Source organism: Mustelus asterias, chromosome 4 (assembly GCF_964213995.1).
Source record: "Mustelus asterias chromosome 4, sMusAst1.hap1.1, whole genome shotgun sequence".
In the NCBI taxonomy this organism is placed as follows: Eukaryota; Metazoa; Chordata; class Chondrichthyes; order Carcharhiniformes; family Triakidae; genus Mustelus; species Mustelus asterias.
Genome location: NC_135804.1, coordinates 89,492,973 through 89,513,736, shown reverse-complemented (window position 1 = coordinate 89,513,736; position 20,764 = coordinate 89,492,973). Strand labels below are relative to the sequence as shown.

Here is a 20,764-nt window from a genome sequence, read left to right as displayed (position 1 = left end):
TGCTTGGGATCTAGAGTGCATTATCTGAGAGGGTGGTGCAGACATAAAAAATTGTGGCTTTCAAAAAGGAATTGGATGAGCACCCAGAGAGAAAATTTGCAGAAGTGCAGGGAAAGGGCAGGGGAGTGGTACTAGTTGAGGTGCTCACGCACAGAATCAGCAAGGGAAGCATGGGCTGATTAACCACCTTCTGTGCTGTAACCATTCTATAAAGGAAACAACAGAATTTACAGAAAAATAATGGTCTATGAACAATGCATATTAATGTGAAAATCATCCAACAACTTGTAGTGAGGAAGAGATACCCATATAGCATGGAGTGCCTAAATTAGTGGCCAATTTCCACCATTAGTTTACCAAAGATCATCGCCGGGATTCTCACTGCTGTCAATGGAGATTTGGCTGGGATTTTCCATTCCCGCTGGCAGTGGTAGTGGGAATTACGGCCAGCATCTCACTCTTAATTTGATTTTCGAGGTGCTGCTGCATTTATGCATTAATTGTCCATTAATCTCATGACAAAAAGCTAATTGCAGTAATTAATAGCGTAAATACGCTTGTAATTCCAAGATAATCTTTACTGTCAATCAATCTCTTGCCTAGAAAGTGAACAGTTTTGAGTATGGAGATTCAGTCCTTCAGAGAGTGAATTGTTGGAGATTTTTAAAATGCATTTTTTTTCCTTTTTCTGCCTGTCTCTGTGTCTCTCTCTCTCTCGCTCTCTCATTTGAAGTGGAATTCGCCGATTCTAATTCACTCACCTCCGTCTTTATTCTTTATTTCTCGGTCCTTAAATCTCTTAGGTTTCATCAATGCACTGTTGGTCCCATCATTCACCACTTTTAATGGAAGGCAAAATATCCTCAAACTGAAGTTTCAGGAACAATTCAGAAATATTCCTGACTTCAGGATTTCTGTGTTGATGGATCTGCAATGTTTTTCTTCATTAGTTAGAAAATAAATCCAGTTAACTGCAACAGTAAGATTCCACTAGGGGGTGAAATTGCTCTGTGAATGTTCTGTGTTTGTTTCTTATTAAAATTTGCCATGTAGAATCCCACCTGCATTTGGAGAGAAGGCCCATTCACAAACTGACACTACCTTAAATAAGTTGCAATACTGATCATTGCAAATCAGTTTGATTTCACTGTCAATTTCATTGGTAAACATCCTTCTTGATGCAAAGAATTAATGGTAAAGCAGCACATATTCAAAGCTTTTGTGTTTTATTTAAAATCAGTGAGGGTATTTTTGCTTGCATCGGCAAACAGTTTGAAAGAGGAAAAACTCCAAAAACACATTTGCAGCTTTTTGAAAGAGCCGGGAATGCCTTACAGGTTGCAGTTGTGGATATGCTGTGATGTTGCTTTATGAACTGGAGGGTGCAATGTTAGCTAGGGAACTGAACGGTAGCTAAATATATAACATTGTGTTCCCCCAGCATGGCACCTTATGGCATAGGTGGGTTGGTGGGAAATACTATTTCATGAAGAGAAGTGTGCGTTAATGTATTGTGGGATGAAAAACAAAATGAGTTGTTACTCAGTGCAACAACGCTGAACAGAGAAATCGAGATTTAAATAGAAAAGCAATTGCAGCTAGATAAAGTAATAAAAGGAAGAGTGATATTTTGTAAATAGAGGCACCACATACAGGAGATTAGAAGTCATACATTTCTATTGAGATGGTAATTAGAATGAAGTTAGTGCAATTTGCCCATCTATAATAAGAAATACAATAGCACAGAAGAGAAACCCTAACTGTGAGGACAAATTTGCATCCTGAGGCTTGTGATTTTGTTACTCCATTGTTGAAGAAAGGAGGGAGAGACAAGGAACTACGGGGCAGTTAGCTTAACATCTGGTGCAGGGAAATTGCTAGAATCTATTATTAAGGAGGTGATAGCAGAGAAAATCTCTGCAAACAGGCAGAGACAGCATGGTTTTGTGAAGGGGAAAATGCATTTGACTAATTTATTAGAGCTCTTTGAGTAAGTGACAAGCAATATGGATAAATGGGAGCCTGTGGATGTGCTTAACTTAAATTTCCAGAAGGCACTTAACCAGGTACCACACCAAAGAGTACTATGCAAAATTAGAGCTCATGGTGTAGGAGCGAACTGGTAGAAGATTGGTTAACATGAAGCAGAGTAGGCATAAATGGGCCATTTTCAGGTTGGCATGATGTGATGCATGGCATGCCACAGGATAAATTCCGGGGCCTCAAGTATTTAGAACTAATATAAATGAATTGGATGAAGGGACCGTATGTCTGTTTGCTAAATTTTCTGGTGACAAAGGAAGGAACCTAAGTTGTGAAGAAGATATGAGAATTCTGCAAAGGGACATGGATAGGTTAAGTGAATGGGCAAAACTTTGACAGATGGAGTATGTTGTGGGGACAATGAGAATTTGTCCACTTTGATTTGATTTATTATTGTCACATGTATTATAGAGTTAATTATTGTTCCTTATGCGCTCTACAGTCAAAGCATATCATTCATACAGAAGGAAACGAGAGAGTGCAGAATGTAGTGTTGCAGCAGAATGTATTGTTCGGCAGAAAGAATGGAGAAGCAGCCTATTATTTAAATAGTGAGATTGCAAAGGAGGTACAGTGATCTGAGTGTCCTGGTACATGAATCAGGAAACTTCGTATGCAGGTATGTCAAGTGATAAGGATGGCAAATGGGATGTTGTTGTTTATTGCAAGGGGAATTGAATTTAAAAGTAGGGATGTTTTGCTACAGTTATGCAGGGCATTGGTGAGACCACGTGTCGACACTCTTCATCATCTTATTTAACAAAGAACATAAATGCACTAAAAGCAGTTCAAAGAAGGTTCACCTGACTAACCTAGGATGGGTGGGTTATCTAATGAGGAGTGATTGTGTTGGCTGGGCCTGTATCCATCGGAGTATAGGAGATTGTGAGGTGGTCTTATTGAAACACGAGAGATCCTGAGGGGAATTGACAGGGTGGATGCTGAAAGATGTTTTCCCTTGTGGGAGAGATTAGAACTCAGGGACAAAGTTAAAAAATATGGCATCTCCCATTTAAGACTGAGATGAGAAGAATTTTTTCTGAGAGTTGTCAATCTTTGGAACTCTCTTCCTCAGAGTGAGGCAGGATCATTAAACATTTTTAAAGCAGAGATAGATGTTTGACTTCACAAGGAAGTCAAATGTGAACGGGGATAGATGGAATATAGAGTTATTGAATGTTGGAGAAGGATTGAGGTACCGAGTGGCTTGCAGCTCTTAATTTATTCATTTGTATTTCCATAGAATCATAGATATTTAAGAGGAATTTAATAAAATATTTAAAAATTGTGAAAGATCTTGGAAATGTCAATTGAACATTTTAATACTGTCATCTCGGATTTGATACCAGGCCATCAACTGATAATTTTAGAAATATATATTGAGAGGCAGAGATCGTTGCATCACTTCAGGAAATAACAGACATCTTTGAAGCAGATGATAATATCGTGCATTGGTGGGGTGTCAGTGATGCTGTGTATTGAATTCGTTTTTGGATTGATCTGTAGAATACAGACCAGATGGACTGCATGGTTTAAATAATGTGGGATTGTTAACAATTCTTTGGAATTCAAATTGTGATTTAGCAGAAATTATGAACTTTGGTTTGCAGGAGAATTGACATATGGGGTACTGTGAAAATGTGTTACCTGGCTTTATTCATCCTGCTTGTTACACCCTCAAAGAGCTCTCATAGATTTGGCAAACCTGACTTCCTTATTATGAAATCATGTTGATTCTGCCTGATGGTGTTATAATTTTGCAAGTGTCCTGATGCTACAGCTTTAATGGATTCTTGCATTGTCCTGAGGACCTTTACTAGGCTAACTGGCCTTTAGATTTTTGTTTTCTATCTTTTCCTTCCTTGAATTGTGGCGTTACATTTGTGGCTTTTTAATCTGCTGGGACCTTTCCAGAATCTCAGGAATTTTGGAAGATTGCATGCATCCACTGTCTCTTTGTTATGACCGGTCCCCGGGTAAGGTCCTCCGATTTGTTATGATGCTGGATGATATAGCTCCTAATTGTTATGCTCCTGGATGAGGAGGGATGAACTGACTCCCCTTTTCTATTCAACCCCTTTGGCTTGTGGTAAGAAGATTACTTTAAAAACTGCATGGATACCAGTTCTTAATCCAAATGTATGTGTTTTTTAAAGAAGGTAAGAAATCTCACAACACCAGGTTAAAGTCCAACAGGTTTATTTGGTAGCCCAAGCCACAAGCTTTCGGAGCGCTGCTCCTTCATCAGGTGAGTGGGAATTCTGTTCACAAACAGGGCATATGAAGACACAAACTCAATTTACAAAATAATGGTTGGAATGCGAGTCGTTACAGGTAATCAAGTCTTCAAGGTACAGACAATGTGAGTGGAGAGAGAGTTAAGCACAGGTTACGTTGTCTACCTGATACGCTGCAGGAAAGGATGTCCCGAGGCATGGTACATTGGGGAGATCATGCAGATGCTACGACAACGGATGAATGAACACTGCTCGACAATCACCAGGCAAGAGTGTTCTCTTCCTGTTGGGGAACACGTCAGCAGTCACGGGCGTTCAGCCTCTGATCTTTGGGTAAGCGTTCTCCAAGGCGGCCTTTACGACACACGACAACACAGAATTGCTGAGCAGAAACTGATAGCCACGTTCTGCACACATGAGGACGGCCTCAACCGGGATCTTGGGTTCATGTCACACTATCTGTAACCTCCACAACTTGCCCTGGGCTTGCAAAATCTCACTAACTGTCCCGGCTGGAGACGATACACATCTCTTTAACCTGTGCTTAACCCTCTCTCCACTCACATTGTCTGTACCTTTAAGACTTGATTACCTGTAAAGACTCTTATTCCAACCATTATTTTGTAAATTGACTTTGTGTTTTCATATGCCCTGTTTGTGAACAGGACTCCCACTCACCTGATGAAGGAGCAGCGCTCCGAAAGCTTGTGGCTTGTGCTACCAAATAAACCTGTTGGACTTTAACCTGGTGTTGTGAGACTTCTTACTGTGCTTACCCCAGTCCAACGCCGGCATCTCCACATCATTTTTTAAAGAAGCCAATTTAGCCGGTCTTGAGTTAAAGGAACAGTGAATTTATTAGTTAGGAAAATACAAGAAAGAAATAATAAAATGTAGCACATAAACGCTGATTAGAAATGAGAAGTGAGTTCAAAAGTAAAGATTAAGAAGATATGCAATTCGGTGTTTGGCTTGTCTGTGAGGAGTAGATGGTGAATTGTTGCAGCCGTTAAGTTGGCTGATTCCAGTGGCGCTGACTTTGACAGTTTGTTCAGAGATTCTTGATTCTGCAGGTTAGCTGAATAGAATTGTCCTTTTCGACTGTGACTTTGCTGACTTGCAACTTTCTTCCGCGAATCAGAGAGAGAGAAACGACTTTTTACCTGCAAGAGCAGAGAGGCCTTGTGGATGTTCTTCAGCTGTGACCTTCACAGCACTCATTAGCACAGTAGAATGAGAACAGCAGACTTGTACACAGAGACCAGGATTGCAGTTGGTTTTTAACTCCTTTTTATGTGTATTTGTGGAAGGGGAAAAACAAAAACATGTCTCGCTCACAACTGCTTTCTTTCAAATCACAACATATTCACAGTCTGGATATAACTCTCAGGAGATTGTTTCTGCTGAGATAGCAATTGGTCTCCATTATCTCTGCAGGAGATGATCAGTTTTTGCACTGCATCTCTTCCTTTGAAGTGTCTCTGTCAGAAAAAGGATGTGCCATTCTGTTCTCTTTGGATTAGTTGGTCAAGTATAATCCACTTCAGAATGTGGTTATTTTACACTTTCGGTCCGTTTTTGCTTGCATGTCTTTTTAAAAAAAAAACATGTTTGTATGTAATGGGAGGTTCTGATCCGTTGCATGACATATCCAGGCACTTCTTTCAAGACCATTGGATGCAAACCATATACCCAGGGGACACTTCTGGCTTTAGAATCCCAACGGTGCAGAAAGCCCATTGAGTCTGCACTGACTATCTGAAAGAGCATCTTACCTAGCCCCCAGCCGCGATAACCCTATTCCCGTAACCATGTGCATTTACCATGGCTAATCCACCTAAACGACACACCTTTGAACTGTGGGAGGAAAACCGAACACCTGGAGGAATCTGACACTCATCCCATTAATTTTCCTAGTACTTGTCTTGCGATCATGACTATTTTAAGTTTCTCCCTACCTTTTGTCCCTTGCTTTTCTACAATTCTTGGGATGCCTTTTGTGTCTTATACTATGAAGACCGATACAAATTGCTTGCTCAAAGTTTCTTCTTTTCCATTATTAATTCCCCAGTCTCTTCCTCCAAGGGATCAATGCTCACTGTCACTTCTCTTTACTGTACTTTGTGTCAGTATTCACCAAAGAGAAGGACTTGGTGGATGATGAGTCTGGGAAAGGATGTGGAGATAGTTTGAGTCATGTTGAGATCAAAAAGGACGAGGTATTGGGGTTCTTGAGGAAACATTAAGGTAGACAAGTTCCCAGGGCCTGATGGGATATACCCCAGAATACAGAGAGGCAAGGGAGGAAATTGCTGGGGCCTTGAGAGAAATCTTTGTATCCTCACTGGCTACAGGGGAGGTCATGATGTGGAGATGCTGGCGTTGGACTGGGGTAAACACAGTAACAGTTTTAACAGCACCAGGTTAAAGTCCAACAGGTTTATTTGGTAGCAAATACCATTAGCTTTCGGAGTGCTGCTCCTTCGTCAATCAGTATTCTGTAACTTGATTTTGTGTCTCTGTGCCCTGTTTGAGAGCAGATTTCCACTCCATCTGACGAAGGAGCAGCGCTCCGAAAGCTAATGGTATTTGCTACCAAATAAACCTGTTGGACTTTAACCTGGTGTTGTTAAAACTGTTACAGGGGAGGCCCCAGTGGATTGGAGAATAGTCAATGTTGTTCCTTTGTTTAAGAAGGGGAGCAAGAATAATCCAGGTAATTACAGGCCGGTGAGCCTTACATCAGTGATCGGGAAATTATTGGAGAGGATTCTTCGTGACAGGCTTTATTCCCACTTGGAAATAAGTGGATGTTTTCGTGAGAGGCAACATGGTTTTGTGAAGGGGAGGTCGTGTCTCACGAACTTGATCGAGTTTTTCGAGGAAGTGACGAAGATGATTGATGAGGATAGGACAGTGGATGTTGTCTACATGGACCTCAGCAAGGCCTTTGACAAGGTCCCTCATGGCAGACTGGTGCAGAAGGTGAAGTCGCATGGGATCAGAGGTGAGCTGGCAAGGTGGATACAAAACTGGCTCGGTCAAAGAAGTGATGTGGAGATGCCGGCGTTGGACTGGGGTACACACAGTAAGAAGTTTAACAACACCAGGTTAAAGTCCAACAGGTTTATTTGGTAGCAAAAGCCACACAAGCTTTCGGAGCTGCAAGCCCCTTCTTCAGGTGAGTGGGAATTCTGTTCACAAACCGAGCATATAAAGACACAAACTCAATTTACATGAATAATGATTGGAAGGCCATCCCCACACCCCCACTTCTTGCCTTCAAACAACCGCACAACCTCAAACAGACCATTGTCCGCAGCAAACTACCCAGCCTTCAGGAGAACAGTGACCATGACACCACACAACCCTGCCGCAGCAACCTCTGCAAGACGTGCCGGATCATCGACACAGATGCCATCATCTCACGTGAGAACACCATCCACCAGGTACACGGTACATACTCTTGCAACTCGGCCAACGTTGTCTACCTGATACGCTGCAAGAAAGGATGTCCCGAGGCATGGTACATTGGGGAAACTATGCAGACGCTGCGACAACGGTTGAATGAACACCGCTCGACAATCACCAGGCAAGACTGTTCTCTTCCTGTTGGGGAGCACTTCAGCGGTCATGGGCATTCGGCCTCTGATATTCGGGTAAGCGTTCTCCAAGGCGGCCTTCGCGACACACGACGGCGCAGAGTCGCTGAGCAGAAACTGATAGCCAAGTTCCGCACACACGAGGACGGCCTCAACCGGGATATTGGGTTCATGTCCCACTATTTGTAACCCCCACAGAGTTCCACTGGCTGTCTTGTCTGGAGACAATACACATCTTTTTAGCCTGTCTTGATGCTCTCTCCACTCATGTTGTTTTGTTTCTTAAAGACTTGATTAGTTGTAAGTATTCGCATTCCAACCATTATTCATGTAAATTGAGTTTGTGTCTTTATAAGCTCTGTTTGTGAACAGAATTCCACTCACCTGAAGAAGGGGCTTGCAGCTCCGAAAGCTTGTGTGGCTTTTGCTACCAAATAAACCTGTTGGACTTTAACCTGGTGTTGTTAAACTTCTTACTCGGTCAAAGAAGGCAGAGGGTAGCAGTGGAAGGGTGCGTTTCTGAATGGAGGGCTGTGACAAGTGGTGTTCCTCAAGATCAGTGCTGGGACCTTTGCTGTTTGTATTATATGTAAATGATTTGGAGGAAAATGTAACTGGATTGGTTAGTAAGTTTGCGGACGACACACAGATTTGTGGATTTGCGGATAGTGATGAGGACTATCAGAGGATACAGCAGGATATAGATCAGTTGGAGACTTGGGCGGTGAGATGGCAGATGAAGTTTAATCCGGGCAAATGTGAGGTCATGCGTTTTGGAAGGTTGAATACAGATAGGAAATATACGCAAATGGCAGAACCCTTCGGAGTATTGATAGGCAAAGAGATCTGGGTGTCCAGGTACACAGGTCACTGAAAGTGGCAATGCAGGTGAAGACATGCTTGCCTTCATCGGCTGGGGTATTGAGTTTAAAAATTGGCAAGTCATGTTGCAGCTTTATAGAACCTTAGTTAGGCCGCACTTGGAATGTAGTGTCCAATTCTGGTTGCCACACTACCAGAAGGATGTGGAGGCTTTGGGCAGGGTACAGAAAAGATTCACCAGGATGTTGCCTGATATGGAAGGCATTAGCTATGAGGAGAGGTTGGAGAAACTTGGTTTGTTCTCACTGGAACGGCGGAGGTTGAGGGGAGACCTGATAGACGTCTACTAGATTGAGAGGCACGGACAGAGTGGATCGTCAGAAGCTTTTTCCCAGGATGGAAGAGTCAATTACTAGGGGGCATAGGTTTAAGGTGCGAGGGGCAAGGTTTAAAGGAGATGTACGAGGCAGATTTCTTACACAGAGAGTGGTGGGTGCCTGGGACTCGTTGCCCGGGGAGGTAGTGGAAGCGGATACGGTAGTGACTTTTAAGGGGCTTCTTGACAAGTTCATGAATAGGATGGGAATAGAGGGATATGGTCCCCGGAAGGGTAGGGGGTTTTAGTTAAGTCAGGCAGCATGGTCGGTGCAGGCATAGAGGGTCGAAAGGCCTGTTCCTGTGCTATAACTTTCTTTGTTCTTTGTTTCCCCTTTATATACTTGTAAAAGCTTTTACTGTCTGTTTTTGTATTTCTTGCTAGTTTTCTGTCTTGCATTGATTTTCTCTTTTTTAGTCATTCTTTGCTGGTTTCTAAAATGTTCCCCAATCTGCTGGCCTATCACTAATCTTTACAGAATTGTGCATCTTTTCTTTCAATTTGTTATCGTTCCTAACTTCCTTAGTTAGCCAAAGATGGTGCATCCTCCTTGTTGAGTATTTCTTTCTTAATGCAATATAATTTTTATAGAAAGTTATAAAATATCCCCTTAAACACAATTATGTTGCCTTTTCACCTCTTTTCCCATTCAACTTTAGTCAACTTTGTCTTCGTGAATGTAATTGTCTGTTTGAGACATTGGTTTTAGTCCCAGATTTTTCGCCCTCAAACTGCATGTGAAATTCTCTCATCTTATGATAACTCGTACATACAGAATCCTTCACTGAGGTTGTTTAATCCTGTCTCATTACACATTCCCAGATTTAAAATAGCCTGTTCCTAGTTGATTCCAGAATGTCTTGTTCTCAGGACCTTCCTGAATGGACTCTCTGAACTCGTCCTTCAAGTTAACTTTACCAATTGAATTTGTCTAGTCAAGCTGAAAATTAAAATCTTCCATGCTTATTGTAGTACCTTTCTTATAAGTTCCAATATTTCTTGATTTATGCTCCGTTAATCGATAGTATAGCAACTGTCAGTGGGCTGATAAACCTTCTTTCCTTTGCTATTTCTTACCTCCACCCAAATTGATTTTACATTTGAACTTCTGAGCCAAGTCCTATCTTTCAAAAATGTTCAGGCCCCTTGGTACCATGTCTCTTTAGTGGCGATCATATCACATTAATTTATTTCTGTTGTGCTTTCAATTCATCCATCATGTTACAACTGCTGCATACAGACAGATGGAAGCTTTTTATTCTGTCTTTTTACCTTTTCCCCCACTCTGACCTTATTTCCAAGTGATCTATTATGTTTCTATGCTGTTGTCTTTTGCAGCAACACCCTGGTTATTACCTGTATCTTAACCCTACATTGTTAGCTTCTCTTTTTTCTTTAACTTGAACCTTTCTCCTCCCCTTAAAATGATGGTGCATGACCTATTAATCAGGGGATGGCTAGTCAACAGTTTGAATCAGCCTCGAATTGGGCTAGGTGGGTGTGCTGATGGTCAAACTATAGTTGCAGGTAGTTCAGGTAGAACTATAGTTGCTTGTAGAAAATCTCGCCAACCACAACCTTGGTTTGCATTTTCACGTTTTTCTTTAAAAGTTTGGCTGTGTCATATACCTCTGCTCAAAAATTCATTCTTTCATTTGTGCTCACACACTGAACTGTTGTGAAGCTTTTTTTACTTGAATTTGCAACGTTATTTTGCACTCTGGAACAAACTGTTAAATTATTCAGTGCAATAGTGATACATAAATAGTACCAAAAGAGTAATTTGTTTCAATGTTCTTTACAGTTTTTGGTTTCGGATACAGTTCTCAAGGAACGACTGGATCCAGAGACATTGGAATCACTTGGACTTGTAAAGCAATCGCAGCAGTTCAACCAGAAATCTGTTAAAATCAAAACCAAACTATTGTAAGTCGTCTTTTTTCCCCTATGTGGTTGGAAAAATGTAAGCTGCAATTATAGTAATGGACATATTGCTGTTACTCAACTTTCAGGAGGTTCTAATTTATTCTCATTACATATCAATTCAGGGAGGATACTTGTCCAGAAGTATTCCAATAAATGTATGTAATTTGAATATTATATCTGAAGTAACTTTTTTAAATAAGAGAAGTTAGTTGATATAAGTCTTAATGTGTTGTGAAAGTTTCTAAAAAAAAGGCGCACCTGGAGTCGGTGTTCCATTTACAACTGGTCAGACCTTTTCAATGGGAGGGCCTAAATTCAGAGGCGATGAATTGTTTACATCCCAATTCTGGGATACAAAGAACAATACAGCACAGGAACAGGCCCTTCGGCCCTCCAAGCCCGCGCCGCTCCCTGGTCCAAACTAGACCATTCTTTTGTATCCCTCCATTCCCACTCCGTTCATATGGCTGTCTAGATAAGTCTTAGATGTTTAAACCAGCTGTTAAGCTGCCCTTCTACTGCAATCCAGAGAGTTAATTTTTAGATTACTCTGTCTGGAAATGTTCACAAAATTTTGTATTAAACTTGGGAAAGTGACAAGGGTTAATATCATTCATGCTTTGAGCAGAAATCCGAACAAGTTTAAAAGTTGGTCATTTGAAGTTTTAACGGTTAAATGACTGAATATTTAAGTGTATTTTTTAATGGTGGTTCTCCAACATGAAGAGTCGATGCGAGTCATTGTGTTGCATTTTTCAACCAGTATGTTTTCCAACTATCAAGTTAAGGAATTGAGATATAGGTATTTCAACTTTAGATTTACATTATTAACATGTTTATCATCTGTACAGGGACATGGTTCATTCAGTTAATCTATCAACGTCTCTTTGTAATTTTATACTCCTGTCAATAATGCATCCGTGCTTGTGCCCTCTCTCTTGTCTCAGTCACATAACTGCAGTTTTTATTTCACCCCCTTGGAATTGTAGCCTTTGAGGCTTGCCACTCCTACATTCTATCCCGGCAGAACAGTCTTGACCTGCATTGTGCCCCATGCCGCCTCAGTGGCAATTGGCCAGCATAACCGAATGACAATTTTTGACAAATGCTTTATGTGCTATGAATAGAATCTTACATAACATTCTTCTTGTAGAGCTGTAAAAATAAATGAATGAAAAGTTAAGAAATCAGTTTACTCATACCAGTGAGTAAGATGGCTGCAATTCAAGCATCGCGAGGGGTTTGGTTCAGGGCAGGGGAGGTCTAACATTTTACTCGTGAAACCCTGAAGCTTATGGAGATAGTTGGAACAAACAAAATAACAACAGTAATTAACTGAGTCTAAATTTTATTAAACTCCACTAATACTATCTACAGAAATGAAACTAGGAGACAAATCTTACAGAAGTTGTGGTGCCACTTAATGTTGGAAGATCTTGTAGGTAAGTATCATGGTAAGTGTCAATGATTTGAGGAATATTTGACTCTGAACACAGGTAGCGTGTACTGCTTCATACCATAGAAGTAGATATATTATGATTGTGTATAAAATATATCGACAAAGGTAGATGAGGTCAAATTGTGTGCTCGTGCTCATTCTAGGCTCAAGTATGAGGTCTGTTGGTTATCAGAGCAATTGGCATTCATCAGCTGAATTGCTGCAAGAGTTCATGCAGAGGAAAGAAAGATCGAGAAAGCTGGCAAAAAAATATTGAATTGTCCAAAATGTTGGGTTGTCAGAGAACCCACAACTGATTTGTTAAATTCAATATTCATTACCCATTTGAGGTTGTATCTTTAATTATTAAATAAGGAACAATATCAGTATTTTCTCAGCAATTCCAATTTGTTGATGATTGGTACACATACAAATATGATTTGAAGCATTCTGTTCAGTACATCAATTTGTATAACAGGTTTATAACCTCAATGTGTCGCATACTGTGATTTTTGAATTTGGCTGATTGTTCGGACACATTCGGTGAAGCTAAAACATTCTCCTGTGGCATGGGAGCAAAAGCAAAATGGTCATTCATGCTGTGAGTTGGTGTTATCCAACAGCTGGTTATGGAGATTAATGAGTCCAAGTCCTCACATCTCTTACTTGATCGAGATTTGAGTGTATGCATGAATCTGAGTAAAGCTGAAGGTTAAGAAATGCAGGTATGTGATAATGTGTGGAATTTTATAATAACTTATTCACACTTTCTTTCTTAGTTATAAGCAACAAAAGTTTAATTTGTTACGAGAAGAAAACGAAGGTTATGGAAAGCTTTTTACAGAGTTGGGCCAAGACTTATCTGGAAATCTCACAAGTGACTTAATACTAGAAAACATCAAATCACTTATAGGTAATGTAGCACAATTAAAAGACACGTCGGAAATAGATTGTTCATTGTGATCGTGAATCTATGGTTTACCTGTGCATATAGCCAGTGGATAGTTTGCTCTGTGGATTGCACTTTCTTTGTTCTCCATATTTAGGGTATTGATGCATCAATGCAATTTGGACCAGAGGTTTGGGATTTTTGATTGGGAGCATTGGTTATCCACCCTGGGTCCCCTCTGTAACAACTGATAATGCAGGATCAGCCATGTAATTTACCAGAGAGTTGGTTGTTTTGGTCCTCACCATTTTTTCATTTTTTTTAATTTAAAAAAGCCTGCTTTTATCATTAAACGTGTCTAATTGTAGCTCTTAGTTTATGACCAGAAAGGATGCCTCATGAATGATGGCATCACCTTTGAGGCCTAGATTTTTGCTTAGCCTATAAATAATTCTAACCCTGCAAGTGTCTATCTATAACAAGAAAAATCAAGGTGCTTGTTAAGATGAAAAATGTATTTTTATCAGGTTTGATTTGCTTTAGATTTTGGTTTTCAATTTTGTGACCGTCCTTAAAATAACCCAGTCATTTCTTTTTATGAGAAACTAAACTTTTACCCATTTTCAACAAGTTCATTTCAAAGTAAAACTTGGTATTTAGATGTAGCAGTATTACAATAACTTTTACTGAACTAATGAAATTTTCCTCTTTTTGTTTTGAAGGTTGCTTTAATCTGGATCCCAACCGAGTTTTGGACATTATCCTAGAAGTTTATGAATGTAGGCCAGAACAAGATGATTTTTTTGTACCTTTGATAGAATCTTACATGTACATGTGTGAATTGCAGACTCTCTGTCATATCTTGGGCTTCAAATTTAAATTTTATCAGGTACTGTAGAAAGATGTTCCTTTATTTTGAAGCGTTTCAGTTGATTTGCTTAAACATTCTGTAACAGTGGTCTGTAGCGTGAGTTAATTGTTGGCTCCCAAGCATTAGCACTGAATAGCGATGAACTCGGTACTAACGATGAGCCTTATGTAGGAACGTTTCAACTTGTAATTGTTTGTTGTGTGTATTTTGTTTTTTTTATGGCCATTTAAGATTTTTAACAAGTTAATTGATGTTGACTGGAGGTACTTATTGTTTTGATGGTATATTCTCTCACCTCCCTCCTGCACTGTAGAACTGCTCAGCTGATGCCTTTTAGTTCTAGACTGTGGGAAAAGGTGTTGAGAAGACAGCCTCTCAAAACTGAGGTAAGTACCTGCATTCAACGATATAAATATGTCTCGCTAACAGGTTTATAATATTTAACTGAATTTTCAGTTGTGTTGCATTATTTTGTATTTTTTCCATTGGTCAGCACTGATATGTTTTCTTTTAAGATGATTTACATAATATCACCGGAACTTAATTTTTCATGGTGTTATTTAGTTATGTAGTTATATGCATTAATTTGGCAGTGTTGCAATTTTCCTGTTTGTTCCTTAAATCTGTTTTTAGAAAGTCAGTGAAGTTCAAATATCTCACTTTTAAGTTTAAAACCATGCGTTTAATGATAATGGTCAGCACCTTCCAACCTCACAACCTCTGGTAGCTCAAAAGACAAGAGCAACAGATGCATGGGAACACTTCCACTTGTGAGCTCCCCTCCAAGTCGTACATCAATCATCCTGACTTGAAACTATATCGCCATTCCGTAATTGTCACTGGATCAAAACCCTGGAATGTACTTCCCAACAGCATTGTGGGTATTCCTGTAACACGTGGATTGCAGCACACCACCATGTTCTCACGGGCAATTAAGGATGGGCAATAGACACAGGTCTAGCCAATGATGCTCGCATGTCATGAACACATTTTTAAAAAATCATACTACTTGGTTTATTGCTACTTTTCTTTTTTATTCATTCATGTTGTGCATGTCAAGAAAAATGTGATAAGAAAAATCAAGGCACTTGACAAGAACTGAACCAAAATAGTGTTCTAAATGAATGTGAAATTGCAGTTTACAATTTGTTTTTGTGATCTAAAACTAGACTTTCTTAGTGCTGTTTGATCTTTGTAATTGATGTGGAAATTCAGTTTAAAATAGGAGTTGAATAAATGTATTGAGTTTATTGCCGACTTAAGATAAGTGGTTGAATGTGGTTTCTTTTTTCTGCATTTGGTGAATTAATGGAGAGCAAATATTACATTTTGTATGACTTAATAAAAAAATCAAAGTGCTGTGAACAAGCAAGTTTGTCCTGCTGAATCAAACTTTTTTTTTTAAATTTAAGGAACCAAATGGGGAGACGCCATCTTCACTTTATCGGGTTGCTGCGATACTACTCCAAAACAATTTGATAGAACTTGATGATCTTTATGTGCATGTAAGTGAATTAATTGTTGAGAATGTCATGAATTTTTGCTAACTTTGTAAAATCCAAATTGGGGTGGAGTTTTATTTTATGCCAAACTTAATGTCAGTAATTCTTTTCTTCACTTCAGCTACAAAAAATAATGCTCAGGTTTGTGATGTATTGATGTCCCAACCAGATATTGTAACAGCAAGACAGATAACAATGCCTCATTCCGACCCCTTCAGAATACAAAAACTTGAGGCATTCTTATGACCTTTAAGTCACAATTTCACTCAGTAATGAGGATAATCTCTGGAATGTTGGAGATCAACTCCAGTTCAGTTCAGTGATCAAATATCGCCCCACCCTCAAGCGAAGGGAAGAGCAACGTGCAGATCAATCTTGTATCAGCTGCAACTGATTCATAGAAACCTTCAAGAGCTCCCAATTTTCCAAACGTCCGGATGGCATTTCACAGTCCCGTGAATTGAACAACTCCAGCTCCATAATACTGTTAAACCTGGAACAAAGTTTGGGCAGAAAATACTATCACAAATACATAAATTTTTGTCTCCGACCCGGCATCTGATGAACCAGGCATTAATCTTCCCAGAAGCATGTGGACAACCCTCAGGAGAATGTGCATTGGACATGGCCAATGTGGCCACCTGATGTACATGTGATGCTCAAAATTTGTGTTTGCAGGTTCAGGTAGTGTTGTGGGGATTTCTGTTTTGGTGGCTGGATTACTTTAGATATACTAAAGAGTAATTCTGTTTAATAACTTTCACAAAGGTAAATGAAACTCAGACTTAAAGCAGAATTAATTTATTTCCAAACCTCGTTTTGTTATAAAATATGCAAAGAGTACAAAGAACATTCATTAGACAAATATAATACTTCGACCAAAGGGGGATCTGGTGAAGCGGCAGCACCTCGAGTTTCCTCTGCAGATCTTGACTTTTGTGCCAAAAACTTGAACAATTATACAATTCAGTTATCTTCGATACAGCCCAGCAATTAACTTAACATGATCTCATTTGATATACAATTTGTCAATCTATTCATGACAACATTCTCAAATCGAATTACAATCTGACGCCTTAGATAATGGTTTGTCATTCGTTCATTCAACTATTGGAAGCATATTCCTCAATAAAAATGGTTTCCTTGTTACTTAGCAATACAAAGCTATATTTTTAACTAATTCAGCCTTTTGTGGGATAGTCAGAATTGGTTTTCTACTGGATGAGGGCCGAGTCATCTGCAGAATTCCCAGATTGAATTCCCTGTTCTGGAATACAAATTTATTTAATTTGTTCTTTCAAACAATGCTTGGCTTCATAACTACCATATTCAAGTTGCATTGTAATTGAGTTTTCATGTTTTGGTCAATTTTACTGACACAATTAGTCCTTGAGTTATACAATCAATTACTGGCAAACTTATTAGCTTTATATTTATGATTGAAATGCCTGTTTTATTTAGAAAATCTTGTATTAAAACATTAGCTGCTTGATATTCCTATGTTGGGTATTATATGATTAAATATTCCCTTCATCAGGTGGACGAGAGGCTTTACAATTCTTGCAAATCTTCTCTTTATGACAGTTGATGGAGTGGCAGACTCTGCGGTACTCGGCAAACATTGTTTAATAGGAGGTTGCTTTGAATGTAGTCGTTCTGGCATTTGGTTGGTTGATCTTAATTCTCTTTGAGTTCAACTACTCCTTCTCAACTCCCCATCTGGCATTATTGATGGTCATTGGTTTATCCTGTTCCTCACAGGGAGAACAAACTGATAGGTCATCTATGATGTCGGTTTTTTTCGTCCTGCTTGCGGTTTGCTGTGATGCATGTGGGAATTTATGTTTCAACAATGGAACCTTCATTCCCACTTGTTTCACAGCTGTAGCCAAAAATCTAATTACTCATTTTCAGTTTTTTGAAGTTAGGAATCTTTTCATTCAGCTCAGCACCCACTCTGTTAAGTTCAGATATCTTTATTTCACAGTTATCTATAGCACTTATTATAAGCTGAACAACTTCACCTGGGCTTTCAGTTTTATTCACACCTTTTCTTCCATGGTCACTGTCCTCTCAAACCCTTTCAATTCATTTGTTAGACCTTTAGTCAGCTTAGTAGAATTGCCTATCTACTTTCAAAGTCTGGATTTGTTCTGCCATACTGTGCATCTCATCCTTCCATGTTTAGATTGGATTGAAGTTGAAAAACTTCCATCAGTTTGGGTTGTTAATTCTGATTTCAAGCAACTGTTCTGATGCATCAACAATTGTTGTTGCAGATTCAAGGCATTTTCCACGATGCTTTCGAGAAACTGCTGATGCTTGAGGTTCATCAGGTTTTAATTGAAAATCTAACTTTGTTAAAAGTTCCTACAAAGTTATAGCTGTTTCAAGTCCTCTTTCAAATGTCTGATGAACAAACTGGGAGTAGGAGTAGGCCAATTGGTTCCTCGAGCCTGCTCCACCATTCAGTATAATCATGGCTGATCTGACTGTAATCTGAATACCACATTCCTGCCTACCCTGAGAATCTTTCGTCCCTTTGTTAATGAAGAATCGATCTAGCTCTGCACATGCAGAGAGCGACGATTTCAGGGAGTCCTTGCAACATTTGGAGGCTTTGTCTTCCATCTACCAGTTGTCAGTTCTCCATGCAGCACAATCTTGGATAGGCAACTGATGGCTTCACCAACTCAGGAGCACATAACATTGTGCTTCTGACTCAGTTTGAAGAAAATGTCCAGGAGTTACACTTCCTCTTCAGCAGGGCAGTGGTTAGGAAACTTGACATTAAAACTGTGATGACAGCTTCTGCTCCTAAAGCTATACTAAATTTAGTATAGCTCCTAAACTGAAGTATACTAAATTTAGTATAGCTCCTAAAGCTATACTAAATTGGATACTGTTGTGGGAGATGCTTTACCTGGGGCAAGCTGCGACAGCCGGAACTCTGATACTGAGTCTGGATCTACAGCACACAAGGGTGGGAGGAAGAAGAGAAGAGCAGTCGTGATAGGGGACTCAATGGTCAGAGGTACGGACAGGAGGTTCTGTGGTCAGGACAGAGACTCCCGCATGGTTTGTTGCCTCCCGGGTGCCAAGGTCAGGGATGTCTCTGATCGCGTGCACAGCATTCTAAAGTGGGAAGGTGATCAGCCAGATGTCGTGGTACACATCGGTACAAATGACATAGATAGGAAGAGTGAGGAGGTCCTAAAGAGTGAGTAAAAAGAGCTTGGAAAGAAGTTAAAAAGCAGGACCGCGAGGGTAGTAATCTCAGGATTGCTACCTGTACCACGTGCCAGTGAGGGTAGCAGTAGGATACTTGGGTGGATGAACACGTGGCTGAGGAACTGGTGTAGGGGGCAGGGTTTCCGATTCTTGGATCATTGGGACCTCTTCTGGGGCAGGTGGGACCTGTACAAGAGAGACGGGTTACACCTAAACTACAAGGGGACCAATATACTTGCAGGGAGGTTTGCTAGTGTTCTTGGGGAGCGTTTAAACTAGATTTGCAGAGGAATGGGAACCGGAGTGCCAGAGCAGATAGTGGAGCAGGGCTAAAAAGACAGGTTAGTTCAAGCAAGGGCTGAGTGTGGTGGAAATAACCTTTTGAGGTGTGTCTATTTCAATGCCAGGAGTATTGTGGGGAAGGTAGATGAGCTGAAGGCGTGGATAGACACATGGAAATATGACATTATAGCCATTAATGAAACTTGGCTATAGGAGGGGCAGGACTGGCAGCTCAATGTTCCGGGGTTCCAATGTTTCAGGCGGGACAGATGCAGAGGGATAAAAGGTGGAGGGGTGGCATTGTTGGTCAGGGAAAATGTTACAGCGGTACTCAGGCAGGATAGATTAGGGAGCTTGTCTACAGAGGCCCTATGGGTGGAGTTGAGAAACAGGAAAGGTATGACCACATTAATGGGGTTGTATTATAGACCACCCAATAGTCAGCGAGAATTGGAGGAGCAAATTAGCAGAGAGATAGCTGACAACTGCAAGAAACACAAAGTTGTGATCGGGGATTTTAATTTTCCACATATAGATTGGGACTCGCCTACTGTTAAAGGTTTAGACGGGGTAGAGCTTGTAAAATGTGTTCAGGAACATTTTCTACATCAGTATATAGAGGTGCCAACTAGAGAGGATGCGATATTGGATCTCCTTTTGGGAAATGAGTTAGGGCAGGTGATGGATGAGAGTGTGAGGGAACACTTTGGATCCGGTGATCATAATGCCATTAGTTTCAACCTGATCATGGATAAGGATAGACCTGGCCCTCGGGTTGAAGTTCTGAAGTGGAAAAAGGCCAAATTTGATGAAATGAGAAGGGACCTGGGAAGTGTGGATTGGCACAGGCTGTTCTCTGGTAAGGATGTAAATGGAAAGTGGGAGGCCTTCAAAGGAGAAATTTTGAGAGTGCAGAGTTTGTATGTTCCTGTCAGGAATAAAGGCAAAGTAAATAGGAATAAGGAACCTTGGTTCTGGAGGGAGATTGTAACACTGATTAAGAGGAAGAGAGAGTTGTACAGGCAGCGAGGAACAGATCAGATGCTCGAGGAGTGTAAAAAGTGCAAGAAGCTACTTAAGAGGGAAATCAGGAGGGCGAAACGAAGACATGAGGTTGCTTTGGCAGACAGAGTGAAGGAAAATCCAAAGAGCTTCTTTAGGTATGTTAGGAGCAAAAGGATAGTGAGGGATAAAATTGGTCCTCTTGAACATCAGAGTGGTCGGCTATGTATGGAACCGAAAGAGATGGGGGAGATACTAAATGGTTTTTTTGCATTCATATTTACTGAGGAAACGGGCATGGAGCCTACGGAAATAGGGCAAACAGGTAGGGAGGTCATGGAACCTTTACAGATTGAAGGGGAGGAGGTGCTTGCTGTCTTGAGGCAAATCAGAGTGGATAAATCCCCAGGACCGGACAGGGTATTCCCACGGACCTTGAGGGAAGCTAGTGTTGAACTTGCAGGGGCCCTGGCAGACATATTTAAAATGTCAGTATTCACGGGGGAGGTGCTGGATGATTGGAGGGTGGCTCATGTTGTTCCG

General features: G+C 40.4%; 1 protein-coding gene across 2 annotated transcripts in view; it reads left to right on the top strand.

Annotated features, from left to right (window-relative positions):
• Window positions 1-20,764, top strand: part of thoc2 (THO complex 2) — a 140,601-nt gene that overhangs the window by 32,818 nt on the left and 87,019 nt on the right. For both annotated transcript variants that reach the window (XR_013497645.1, XM_078211345.1), the window contains exons 6-9: window positions 10,885-11,006; window positions 13,224-13,357; window positions 14,056-14,222; window positions 15,617-15,709. Coding sequence is in view for 1 of the 2 variants with exons in the window: in XM_078211345.1 (XP_078067471.1) it covers window positions 10,885-11,006; window positions 13,224-13,357; window positions 14,056-14,222; window positions 15,617-15,709 (516 nt within the window). In the remaining variant the exon portion in view is untranslated. The remainder of the gene's footprint in view (window positions 1-10,884; window positions 11,007-13,223; window positions 13,358-14,055; window positions 14,223-15,616; window positions 15,710-20,764) is intronic.